Source organism: Carya illinoinensis, chromosome 11, assembly GCF_018687715.1.
Source record: "Carya illinoinensis cultivar Pawnee chromosome 11, C.illinoinensisPawnee_v1, whole genome shotgun sequence".
NCBI lineage: Eukaryota > Viridiplantae > Streptophyta > Magnoliopsida > Fagales > Juglandaceae > Carya > Carya illinoinensis.
In genome coordinates, this window is record NC_056762.1 from 37,192,795 (window position 1) to 37,205,584 (window position 12,790).

The following is a 12,790-nucleotide window of genomic DNA, read 5'->3' on the forward strand; positions in this document are numbered from 1 at the left end:
AGATGAAAAAATATAAGACAAAAAATAATATTTCATTTCATTTTTATTTCAAACTTCAAGTAAATATTGCAATTATTATTATGATATTAGAGCATTAACATTAGGAGGCCTAGGTTTGGGTTTTATATCTATATGTAACCCCCACGTGTTGGGATTGTTACTGCAGTTTTCCTCCACCATAAATAAGAGTTATTAATAAAATTGGAATACCATACTCTCCTCTTAAAAAAAAAAAAAAAAGCATTAATATTAGTTTAGGTAAATCTTTAGATAAAAATATGTCACTTTTTAACTTTTGATTAATTGCTCAAAAGTTAAATTCTCAATTTATTCTATATTAATTGTTAATGACTAAAAAGGACACAACTGACCAAAATGAGAGAAATATTCATTCGACTTGCTGACAATTCGGGCCTCAATTGGTGTTGTATGGAACCCCTGGCGGTGGTTAGGTGTGATTGTACAATGTCTATGTATTCATGCATGACAAAACGACAATGAACAAGAAAGAAATACATGAAAAGTAAAGATATTGAAATACACAAATTTACGTAGTTCAACATATTGTCTATGTGCACTAGTAATTTGAGGGGAGAATCCACTAGAATATATTTGTTTTAGAGGTCTATCTTCTTATGAAGATCTCTTTGTTGGAGTTCTTGTCATGAGATTGAAAAAACTTCCAAGGAGAAGCCTGGTCGAAAACATCCCCATAGTCGTCTGGTCCCCTCCCATTTTATCTTATACTCCTTCTCCTTTCATGTCTCATCATCTCTCTCATTTATGTCATATCTTCCATTTTCCTTCATGATACTCTGTCCTCTTCAACCTTTTGTTCTCTCTTTTCCTCTTTCTTTCTTCTTTCGTGATGAGAGCTTTCACTTTAGTCTGGTCCTAGAAAACACTACAAGTTTGGTATATTTTATCCCTTCCATTAATAATTTTTTTTTCCTACTTAATGCATATTATTTTATTTGTTTTGTTAAATACTTTTTAATCTTCATTTTCATAATTTCCTACAAACTGTATATCCAAATATATGAAATCTGTACAGCAACTTAAATTAACTTTATTCTCAAATACATATCATCAAAATATGTACAAAATCAACTTTATGCTTATATCCAATAATCTAGAAATCAAAGTATATAAAATGTTACTATTTGACTTTCACCATAAGGAGAGAGAGAGAGAGAGAGAGAGAGAGAGAGAGAGAGAGAGAAATAATATTAAAAATTTAGCGACTTACCGTTACTTAAATATATGGACAATTATTGTAGCTCATAAGTAAGATGGCTTATATTTGATTATTGACTAATTCTTCCATATCTTAGACAAATGGTAGATAGTACATGCATGCATATGGCTAAGTCAATGCCTGACTTCTTATAAACTTCATTTCATTAGTTTATCACGCAATTTTAATTAATTTTTTATAATTTCTTATTTAAAATATTTTTTTATTATTTGAAGAAAAATTGGTATAATATGTGAATGTTGGAGTATTACATACTGAATAAGGACATTATTTATTATTATAGATTTGATAATTAAATATTATAATCTCAAATAAATAAGCAAACTCGATGCTTTAAATTAGAGAATATGGAGAAAACGAGTAGTGTTAGGTATGCTTATAATTATACATATAAAACTCATTTTGTCAATTTTTTTTTTAATTTTAATTTTGCATTTAAAATATCATAATTTTTAATATATTAATAACTGACACATGAAAAAAATAGGTTTTTCATAAATTTTTCTTAAATAGAGGTATCATTTTTCAAAAACAATTATACAGCGACTCTTATAAGATTTTCAGGCATCCTTAAAACAATAATGCAGTTGGGAGACAAGCCAAGTGGTTGGTCATTATAGCCTAACACGACTAGCCATGTTCCAAGAATGCAAAGTATACCCTAGTCTGCAGACCCAATCATCTATCGAAAAATGTTACGATTTTGAAAGTTAAAAATTTAACTAAATTAACATCCAACGGTTATAGGATTTTTGAATCGAGGAAAAATATAATTATAAGCATAATTGTGTATTAGTTTGTGCACTAATGTAATGTTATTAGTCAAAAAGTAGATTTTATTAAAAATAGTGTTAATTTAAATTTTAAGTATGAATAAATCAGTATTGGTATACAGATTAGTGTGCGACTGTGCTTATATATAGTAAAACTCTTGAATCAATAATTGATTGAATTTTTAACAATTGATATAAAAGAAGAAACCACATCTTAAATTTAAATCACGATGGAAGCGACCTATAGGCTGAATTAAAATGTATTGATATTATATATGAATATGGTATTAAGTCATCCAATACTAATAAATTAGTGAAGTTGGTAAAAGGAAAATGACTATCATCAAGTCAATATTTATAGAGTAGACCACTGTCAGATTCAAAATCGTGATAGAATGTTATAATGTTAAAAATTAAAGTTTTAACCAAGAATCTTAAAACCTTTGGAGTAATGGTAGGTTTTTTTTATTATTTATTTTTTTTAAAAAAAGGACCTTTAGTTTGGAAAGTTGGGCGCTGTGGCCTGTGGGGACTGGGGGACCGTTACAGCATTGATATACAAAACAATATGAAGAGAGGTTCCTCGAGCACTCACTGATTTGATGGTTGATCCTAGTGTTCGCTCTTACAAGGAATAGGTACGAATTTATTCTCTCTCTTTCTTTCTTTCTTTGGGTTAAAGTTGTTAGATTTCTCTCAATCCAGGATCCCTTCTCCGCGCGTATAGTTTTGGATGATATATGCACGATGAACGAACGTTTAAACCCCATTTTTATTTATTAGTCCAGAGCTTCTTGAGGTATTGTGGCTTTGATTCGGCTGTAGTATTTTGCACTGCTATAATTGTCTGTCGCTACAGTCCAATCTTTGTGTTAATTTTTGTATTATTTCTCATCTGCAAATTCTGTTATTGCCGACTTTTACTTTGGACATTGAGATGGTTTCTCATCAGCATGTGATGTTTTTATGTTGTTGATTTGGATATTCCCGTGTTATGGCATTTCTAGTTTGAACCGTAGCGTTTTTATTGGCTGTTGGCTTTTACTTCCAATTTTATTCCAAATTGTTGCCAATGAAGATATGGGTAAATATCTCTGATGAAGCATTTATCTCCACAGAAATTAAGAAACTCACAAGCCGCAGTTGTCTGAATCCTTTCCAGTGCAGACAGGCTAAGTTGACAAGTTCTTGGCCTGCTTTTGGCATCAAAGGCGGCACTCATAGCCAGTACGGAGACATGAAGTAATTCAATTGTTCTGATCAACTTCTTATATTTATTTATGGATCTGTAACATTTGTTCATTAAAATTAAGGTTTTGAGAGGTCTGATGCTTAATTGTCAGTTGCATGGTCTGGAAAAATGAGCTTTTGTAGGCAGATATGATCTCGGTTGTAGACTTTGATTTCACTACCATCGTGAAAGTGGGGCTAGTGGTACAAAGGAATAAAACCATTTTCTCATTTTAAGAAAGCATGCTATGGCCACATTGGCCAGTTTTGATTATGCATGTATCATGATAATCTTTGGATGATCACGGAGGCTGCAAAATTGAATTTAAAATCAGTGGGCGCACTTGAATTTTATGATTTTACATATCCATGCCTAAGATGTATGAACTTGTTAGATTTGACGAGGAAGGAATCACACGGATGATTTTCATGCATAGGATGGTTGCATTTGCATCTTGCATGTTTTGCGCACACGCACATACATGACACAACAGAAGAAATGGAGAGACAGAGTTCTATAGATGCATTTCCCTTCATCTGCTTACTAGCAGATGGCGTATTGCGGGACCTTTGAATATACGAGTGTTCTGAAGTCAGTAAATTATTTCTTATGTTGATCTGGTTGAGCATATCAGCCCCCAGAAGCCCTGTCCTGCACATAATCTTAAGAATTCTGGACTTTAGCGTTTAGATGAATCACGTGCGCTTATATCAATTTTGTTGGGGTTAGGGGACCTGTAAGATGGGATGAAGCTAAGCTTGCTGAAATTGAGGCAAATAAACCTGTCAGGAAAAAGATTGATGAACCCAAGACACCATATCTCCCAATGGTTAACGAAGACGGTAAGATGATATCTTATACAGCTCAATTTCAACAAGATGTTGTATTAATTCCAATTAAAAACTTGAGTCAAAAGCATTTTGCTAACTGTATCTGTTGGCTATCATAGGCTCATTGTATTCCGTTGGCAGCACTAGTAATGCTGCACAGGCTGAAGCCATAAGAAATGCTTTGAAGGAAGTAATTTCAAGTCGAATGTATACAGGTTTTGCAGGATGGACATCATCTGAGGATGAGTCTGAAGCCACGGAGCAAGATGAAGGTTCTTAAATTTCTCTTAATCAAGGAACTGTCTACATAATTATAAGTAAAAAAATTTTGATAATGTTATCTTAGCGTTAATGGGTTCTTAAATTTCTCTTAATTAACTGTCTGCATAGTTTTTTAGCCCAATGACTACTTTCATGCATTTTTTAGCCTTTTTTTTTGTGAATTCAGCATCTAGCTCATTGAATTATGTTGGAATTTTTCTCAGGTAGTGTAAAGATTGAGAATGACATAACTTTTGAAGATAATAGGAGAAAACATCATGATGAGTTCTGGGGGCTAAAAGAGCTAAAGAAAAAAGTATGTTTTCCGGATGATAAGAATGATGAGGATGATGACGCAGGGAGACAGCATTCATGTTCGTTTCTTAACAATGGGTTGAGAGAAATACACATCGATGGTCCCAATGGAATCCTGCGAACGATAGACATTCAGGAAGTTACTGGGAGACTGCCTCAAAGACATTTACTTCCAAAGTAAAAGAGTTTAATCCAGCAGGCAACCCCGACACAAATGATACTGTTTGCATCGATATTTTTAGTTGAAAATAGCATCTGTAATGAACTTGTGGGAAAGAGAGACATTAGCATTAAGCACACTCATTGCCACTCGTGCAAAATTTAAATGGTCCTGAATTTCGCTGTAAACCGAATAATTTGGGCTAGAAATACGAGAGGCCCAAACTAAAACCGAGCAATTTGGGTTTGTAATAAATAAATAATAATGATGATATGTTAGAAATAATTTTGGGTTAGCCAATCATTTAATACTAATTAAGAGATATGGAAGGGATGATAAAAAATAAATAAATAATTTTTTTTAATACTAATTGATGCAAGGGGATTCGAGACAAATGATGCTGAATTGCACTTTAATGGCGTTGAGATATCATAAATTGACAAATCAGTACAAAGGCAGGAATTAATTGTGATATGTTCTCAATTGGGGCCGTTTTGAGTACGTTTCAGTCTTTTGACCATAATTTTAGCTACGGACATCAGAATCGCTCATAAGACTTCAATTCGGAAAGCTTTTTTCAGCGCGCAAGCTATCCACATAGAGCCAGCTCCATGTGTCCTTTTTTCGATCTCAAATTTTAGTATTTTTCTCTCCAAATCACTAATTTTAGTTATTTTTTATTATTTATGATAATATTTCGTTTGTCAGTTAGGAAGTCATTTTAAACTCGATTTGAGTCAAATTTTTTTACAAATTACTTATTTTATTTTGAATTTCAATTTGGAGTGATTTTCGAGATTTTTCTATTTTTGGCAAAATTCGGATAAACAAGATTTTTGACTATAACAGTCTGGCTTGTGAACTGATTTTTGATATTGCTTGATTTGATAATATTCAGTTAAACCCTAGAGACTTTTTACTTTATATTTTGGATAATTTTCTCATATTCTTCCCTGTGAATTATTAATTGAAACTAACTTACAAAATAATCGTCATTCTGTCCTGCGTCATTAATTAATATGCATAAATATGTAAACCACTCAAACTTATTTAGTTGAATTAGGTTATGTTTAGATTGAGATGAAAATTGAATAAAATATTAATTTTTAATATTATTATTATTTTAAAATTAAAAAAATTAAATTATTTATTATATTTTATATAATAATAAGATAAAATAAGAAGAATTAAAATAACATTCAAACGAGTACGAGAAGGTGGAAAAGTAGACCACGGTCCAAAAGCAGACGTCAGGATAATAATATCCTCTCTCCTAGTCCTATGTATTGGTAAAAAGTAGGATATTTTTGTAAATATATTCTGGGTGGAAAAGTGGTAGGAAAAATAATTAGTAAAAGAGGGTCTCGGAAGGAAATATTCCATTTTTAGGCCCAACCCAATTTTGCCAAGGTCTGCAAGCTCTAATCCCTACCCATCCGATTCATCATTCAGACACAGAGAGAGAGAGCGTCACCGTCACCGTCAGGGTGTAAAATGTAAATCCGTGTCTGGGTTATATCCATAGCCTCACCGACACGTATGGATGTCGCAAATCCCGTTCCGTTTAATTCTCATTTTTTATCTTTTATTATTTATTTTCTTTAAAAGAAATAAATTGAAAGAATGAGAGAGAAGCTTCTGGAAAGAGACCACGGAAGAAGAAGCAGCTCCACGCACTCTCTTCTCGCGCCTTCAGTGGGCCCCACCCCTCGTCTTTTCAGTTTTCCCTGATCTTTTTTTCTCCCTTTCCTTCTCGAACCCACCAATTTTACCTTTTTTTTCCTTCAACCTTCTATCATTTTACGCTCCCCAACCCCCGGAACTTTCTAGAAGCATCAAAACCCCTCTCTCTCTCTCTCTCTCTCTCTCTCTGTTAGCCGTCTGCTCGGTGCCTACCGGCCGGCAATGTTTCGGTGGATACTGCTTGATTAGGTTGCGTGGCGTAGCTGCGCGATATCGTTCTTGTTTGTTTGGTTGGTGAGAACTTTCTCTCTCTCACTTTGTTCGCCGAAGAAAGATATCCGTTTTTCCCAGGTAACTTTGACCAGAATCATTTATTTCATCATCATCTGTGTTTTGTTGAATTCGTTTCTTGGTTGCTCATAACAAAAAAAAGTAATAATAATTCGTTTCTAGGTTTCATATTCTCCGTTTGGACGCTAAAAAAACTAGTGGAAAACAAAGGAATTGTACCCTCAAATTTGAGATCTTGCATCTGTTATTTCTTGCTCATATCAGTTTCCTGAGATGAAGCAGTATACCGCTTTGTTACTGTTTCTATATTATTTGTCAACCAAGCAGAAAATGGATAGTAATAATTATATGTATATACTTATAAAATCACCGGTTTTTGTCCTATTTATCTTAAGAGTTCATGAAAAATCAGATTAAGCCAAAACGGCAAGTAGGGGCCTCTCTAGAAGGTTCGAGCGTTTTGGGCCTCGGATCCGAAATCGAAGGTCATGGCACCATTGCCGGTCGAACAGACTGGCGATTCCGGACCGATGCAGGGATCGGGGGAGTCGCAGAGATCTCTGCCTACTCCATTCCTGATCAAGACCTTCCAACTGGTGGACGACCCCGCCGTGGACGACCTCATTTCCTGGAACGAAGACGGATCCACCTTCATAGTATGGCGCCCCGCTGAGTTCGCCCGTGATTTGCTACCGAAGTACTTTAAGCACAACAACTTCTCCAGCTTCGTTCGCCAACTCAACACTTACGTAAGCCTCCATATCCAATACGCACGCAAAATGATCAGAAATTTTTCCTGTCACTTTCTAACGCTTTCTCGGAGCACAATCAGGCTATTCGAGTTTTATTCCAGGTGTTGCTGTCTTATCTTATCGTATTTTACCGTTGAATCGTAGGGATTTCGGAAAGTTGTCCCGGACAGATGGGAATTCGCAAATGATTGTTTCAAGAAAGGCGAGAAAGGGCTCCTCCGGGACATTCAGCGCCGAAAGATCTCTCCTTCGACGGTTTCTGCTGCTGCTGCTGCTTCAGCGGCGGCGACGGTGACCGTGGCGGCAGTTCCAGCAGTGGCGCGTACAGTGTCACCTTCAAATTCCGCCGACGAGCAAGTGATCTCCTCGAATTCGTCTCCGGTGGCCCACGCCCCTGCGGCGTTGGTGCAACGTTGCTCGAGCTTCACCACCACGCCTGAGCTCTTGGAAGAGAATGAGCGACTGAGGAAGGAGAACTCGCAGCTGAGTCACGAGCTTACTCAGCTGAGGGGCCTGTGCAATAACATATTCTCTATGATGGCAAACTATGCATCCGGTCAATCGAACGGTGGTGGTAGTGGTGGTGGTGGTGGTGGTGGTGTTTCCATACCGGAGGGGAAGCCCCTAGAGCTTATGCCGGCCAAGCAGGTTACAGTAACGGGGGAAATGGCGTTGTGCAGTGGTGCCCACAAAGCGGACGAGGAGGTGGGAACGATGCCAAGGCTGTTCGGGGTTTCAATCGGTGTAAAGCGTGCGAGGAGGAACGAGGAGGCAGAGGAGGAGGAGGAGGATAACGATGATGACGACGACGATCTAGAGCAGGAAGAGAGGGAAGTTCAGAATCGAGAAATTTCGCAGGAGAAAGAGTCAGGGTCAGACGTGAAATCAGAGCCGTTGGATGGGAATTCTGAGCATAAGGAACCCTGGTTGCCGTTGGAACTTGGAAAACGACGAGACGAGATAAGATGAGCTGTGAGAGGGCTCACGTGACTAAAACCAAAGATTATGTTGCTGATGTTGGTGGTGTTGAAGTTGTAACTGCGTGAAATAGATTTTACGTAAGAACTAAACAAAGAAGCAACGACCGAGCCAGCAGACAAGCTGTAGTTGCCTCTGGTAAAGTGTGAAATATGCCGAGAAAAGTCTCAGCGGCCAGTTTGAAGTTTGAGATCCGCGGATGGTGGAACAGCTAAGTTGAAAGAAGCACTGAGGGAGTGAATGGGGAGAGTTGGGTCATTAAAAAAGAAAGATGATCTGAAAAGGCGGTAAAAGAACTATAACGATTAACGAGTGCACAAAAAAGTACAAAGTCTTTTTTGTCAAAAAAAGGGTTGGGGCCTATTTTGTTGGGTGTTGCCGGTACTGAAAGAGAAGGTGTACCGGCCAACAGGACGTCTAAAAGCAATGTTCTCTGTTCCACATGCGAATGTAATGTTATCAACTCCAGACTCCAAACATTGGGTAGTAGTCGTGGTGGTACTTTCTAAGATATCTAATAGTTTACTGCTTACATTCTTATCTCCTTCAGGTTTAAAACGCTGTTCTATAGCTTTCTCCAAACAAACAAAAAAAAAATGTCATTGGCTTTTTTATTGTTTACAATTCACTTATCAACCAAATCAGTAATCTTCTATATATACCTTTTTTCTTCTCCCGAATCCTGGGTGGTCATTCCGAGTCGGGTTTGTTCTTATTTCGTTGATTCGGTCAGAGATTTTGTTTTTCATAAACACAAGATAGCTACAAGGATAAGAAAAACGCTACAGGTATAAAGGGGCTTGACTTCAAGAAAGAGCTCGTAAAGAACATTTTTGACAAAAAAAAGAAAAGAAAAAAAGAGAGGTTATTTTTATGTGAGATGTGTATGGTACAAAACCTCGCTTGCCAGTTATGCGCGCCTTTTGGTATCGACTTTGGTGTTTTACAATTTATGCAGGCTCCGGCCTCGGAATAATTATTAAAAATGATTATGCACAATTTTTCTTTAGATTATAGATGTTTCTGCCCACCTTTTTTTCGTTTTTTGTTTAAACATTTGGACAATAAGTGCCGGACATTATGTCATATGGCAGTATCTATTGTCGTTATCATTCTAAGTCAAGAAAGTGAACGTGCAGATAGATTTTCTACGGGACAACATTCTTCTTCTAGCCTAGCTAGGTTCTAACCTTTCGTTCGACCGTCCACTTCCCCATTTTTAAGGCTTCGGCCATAATTGTTTTTTTTTTCTTTTTCTTTTTTTAAAGAAAAAGGGAACATTGTTCGATTTTGAAACTTTTTAGTCATGAAAAAAAATGAGAGGCTGTTGTTAAGTGGTAGTAAAAAGATTATGATATTATTTCTTTATCCTAAATCTTAAACTGCCAAAAATATTAAAACCCTTACAAACATTTTGTGATGTTCTAGCCCGGGAATCTAGGTATACCCGGATTGGAACCCCAATGTTAAATCCCGGTCAGAATTAAGATGAAACTGGTTTTAAAAATTTAGAATTTGGATTTTTGAGTTGTACCCTTTTTTTTTTTAAGAAAAAATATTAAAATTCACAAAAACTAATCATAACTAGGTTTCTTAAATTCTAAACAAAAAATTAATCATGACTCCATAGCTAGATTTAGCCTTTTCGAGACTTTGAAGTGATTAAGGTTGCGTTTGGGTAGTGAAGTGATTTAAGATATTCTATAAATAGTAATAAAAATGTAGTGAAAAAATAATGATAAAATATTAAATAATAGTGAATAATTATAAAATAATAAATAATAAATAAATATTCTTGTAACACTCCACTACCTAAATGAAGCCTAAGTTGAACTTGGAGGACTTGATCCGCACCATCACTCTCTAATTAATTATCTATTATTCATCATGGGTGATCATTCATTGACCGTCCGTACTATAATATATTGTTCGATTTAAATGATAATTCATGACAGTCAGTCAAAAACATTCTAATGAGTATGTCAACAGTTTTGGAAAACAATCGATTCGACCAATTTTCAATACCGAATGGTGCAAAGGAAGAGGGAGGCCCTAAGGAACGGAAAGGAGAAGTCGAGAGAGCATGTGCCGTGTATTTAAAAAAAAACAATCAAAATATTAAGAAAAATGGGTTTCAAATTTTAAAAAGTACCTAGACTGGGTGTACCTAAGTTTTTCTACGCAGGTACCAGCCCGAGTTTGTTTCAGACTAGGCAAGACAGAACCCAACTTGGATGAACAAGCCTAATTTTGAAGTTGCAAGCATTTTTACGAAGGTATTTATAGTTCCCTCTAATTATGCAAAATGTATAATGCTCCAACCAAATATTTTTAACATTGGTGATTCAATTATTTTGTTGTATCAGTCATCAACATTTTCGCTCATTTTATTTCCAATATTTTCCTTCCTCCTACTCTTAATTCCAAATAATTAAAAAGAATTGTCACAAATGAAAATAAATAAATAAATAAATCTCAACAAAACCAAAGCCACAATCTTCAAATTTAGAAAAATAATACTTATCATTTCTACACCATATACTAACATGCGATTTATCTTATTTTACTTTCTATTTAAATATATATATATATATATATATATATATTTGTCACTTTAGGTGTCTAGGATAAAGTTCTAACTAATCTCTTGGGGGCACTAGCTTTCTCACAAGTGTATCTCAAATCATTTAAGAGAAAATTATTAATGTAGAATTTGAACTCAGGATGTCTGATTTATAAATATATTATTTTTGGTACAAAAAGAAAAAGATCATTACAAAAAGTGTATTCGTGTTATCTGGTTATGCTCGTCAGTCTGTACCCAAAACAAACAACTAGAAGTCCTCTCCAGTCTCCCCTTCCCTTTTAAAGCCCAATGAACTGATCTTATAAGCTTACAATAGATCCTGGGCTCTTTACTACCCTTCTCCGATAGCCCATCAAGAAGCGTAAATTTTGTGGTCTTTTTGCTCAAACTGGGGCATAAAACCCACCTGGGTTTGGGTTTAATTGAATGAGGGTGTGGACTCGAAAACAAAAGCCACAAAGCGACTAGTTTGTTTAATAGCGGGTAGCACCCCTATTAGTTTCTGTACTAATTTGTTTTTGGATAAGGCTACGCCTCCCGAATATTCACCAAAGAAGGTAAATTTCTTTTACTTTTATTTATTTATCTTTTTATATTTTTAAATATATATTTTTTTTAAATTCATAATATTATTAAAAAATATTTTCTTAATTATTAAATTAAAAAAAATAAAAATAAAAAATAAAATAATCTTTCGGACACAAGATCCAAAGCATTTCTGTTGGTTGTTTTTTTTTTTTTTTTTTTTTTAAATCACTTAAAGCTGAATCTTTCTACTGTACCAAACCCACGTGTTTCGTCAATACGGGTTTGCCGGTTTGGTACGGTGGGCTTTGGGGTTTGGCACGGTACCAAACCCCACTAATTTAAAAAAAATCCAATATCCTCCTGTATATATCACAACGAGAAAATGATAAACTACCAACTAATTTATTACTAGGAATGGTTTGGTTGGTGATAATTTTGATATAAGGATTTTAAATTTTAAGATAAAATATTATTATTTTAAAATTTAAAATAATTAAAAAAATTTAAATTATTTATTATATTTTGTATAAGGATTTGAAAAAATTATAATGATGAGATGAAAAATTTGAAATTAAAATAAGAATTTTCTTGAGTCAAATCAAACCTGAAGTTATCCAAGAGCCGTGTCGGCAACTAATTGAATAAAATAATATTTTTTTAAAATTTGATTTTGATTTTAATTTTGATTTGAAGTAAATTATATTTTATGAGGAAGTAATAGAAAAATTGTAGATGAGTTGCTACAATATCATTGATCTATCACAACATAAGGTTCAAAACACGTGTTTCTTCAATATGGCGTGCTTCACATTGTCTCCAAGACTGAATGTACTCTGTAAGAACTCTTGCTTCCTTTTTTTTTTTTTTTTTTTTTTTTAAAAAAAGATTAAGTTATTATTTTGAATTCCCATGACAAAGATTATCAGCAAACTCTGTTGGAAAAATGGGTACACCATAGAGACATCATGCATGACTCCCTCTTGCATCACTTCTCAAGTTCAAGCTGATCAAAATGCCGGGGTTTATTTTTTATTTAAAAAAAAATGATATTTGCAATATTTATAAGATGGGAAAGTCTCTCCCACTCTCTTTAAAAAAAAAAAAAAAAAGAATAAATCTGACATTCACATAAAAAAATTATTA

General features: G+C 34.7%; 2 protein-coding genes across 5 annotated transcripts; both read left to right on the forward strand.

Annotated features, from left to right (window-relative positions):
* Nucleotides 1-2,563: 2,563 nt before the first annotated feature.
* LOC122281867 (protein phosphatase inhibitor 2-like) lies at nucleotides 2,564-5,113 on the forward strand. 3 transcript variants are annotated; one of them, XM_043093685.1, is made up of 5 exons: nucleotides 2,564-2,669; nucleotides 3,150-3,273; nucleotides 3,992-4,104; nucleotides 4,212-4,364; nucleotides 4,578-5,113. In XM_043093685.1, the coding sequence occupies exons 2-5, from the start codon at nucleotides 3,269-3,271 to the stop codon at nucleotides 4,847-4,849; spliced, it is 543 nt and encodes a 180-aa protein (XP_042949619.1). In that variant the 5' UTR covers nucleotides 2,564-2,669; nucleotides 3,150-3,268; the 3' UTR covers nucleotides 4,850-5,113. The 3 variants fall into 3 exon arrangements, with proteins under 3 accessions (XP_042949619.1, XP_042949618.1, XP_042949620.1); XM_043093684.1 differs by lacking the exon at nucleotides 2,564-2,669 and adding an exon at nucleotides 2,676-2,830; XM_043093686.1 differs by lacking the exon at nucleotides 2,564-2,669 and adding an exon at nucleotides 2,676-2,830 and having other exon boundaries at nucleotides 4,308-4,364.
* Nucleotides 5,114-6,522: 1,409 nt separating this feature from the next.
* LOC122282107 (heat stress transcription factor B-2b) lies at nucleotides 6,523-9,021 on the forward strand. 2 transcript variants are annotated; one of them, XM_043094065.1, is made up of 3 exons: nucleotides 6,523-6,862; nucleotides 7,198-7,551; nucleotides 7,699-9,021. In XM_043094065.1, exons 2-3 carry the CDS (start codon nucleotides 7,291-7,293, stop codon nucleotides 8,521-8,523), a joined length of 1,086 nt encoding a protein of 361 aa, XP_042949999.1. In that variant the 5' UTR covers nucleotides 6,523-6,862; nucleotides 7,198-7,290; the 3' UTR covers nucleotides 8,524-9,021. The 2 variants fall into 2 exon arrangements, with proteins under 2 accessions (XP_042949999.1, XP_042949998.1); XM_043094064.1 differs by having other exon boundaries at nucleotides 6,524-6,862; nucleotides 7,215-7,551.
* The last annotated feature ends 3,769 nt before the right edge of the window (nucleotides 9,022-12,790 follow it).

Excerpts from the sequence above, each read along its gene's own strand:
- LOC122281867 (XM_043093685.1), top strand. Across the intron at positions 4,105-4,211 it reads CCCAATGGTTAACGAAGACG|GCTCATTGTATTCCGTTGGC; the intron begins GTAAGATGATAT and ends TGGCTATCATAG. Across the intron at positions 4,365-4,577 it reads AGCCACGGAGCAAGATGAAG|GTAGTGTAAAGATTGAGAAT; the intron begins GTTCTTAAATTT and ends AATTTTTCTCAG.
- LOC122282107 (XM_043094065.1), top strand. The coding sequence starts at position 7,291 with ATGGCACCATTGCCGGTCGAACAGACTGGCGATTCCGGACCGATGCAG. Across the intron at positions 7,552-7,698 it reads TTCGCCAACTCAACACTTAC|GGATTTCGGAAAGTTGTCCC; the intron begins GTAAGCCTCCAT and ends GTTGAATCGTAG.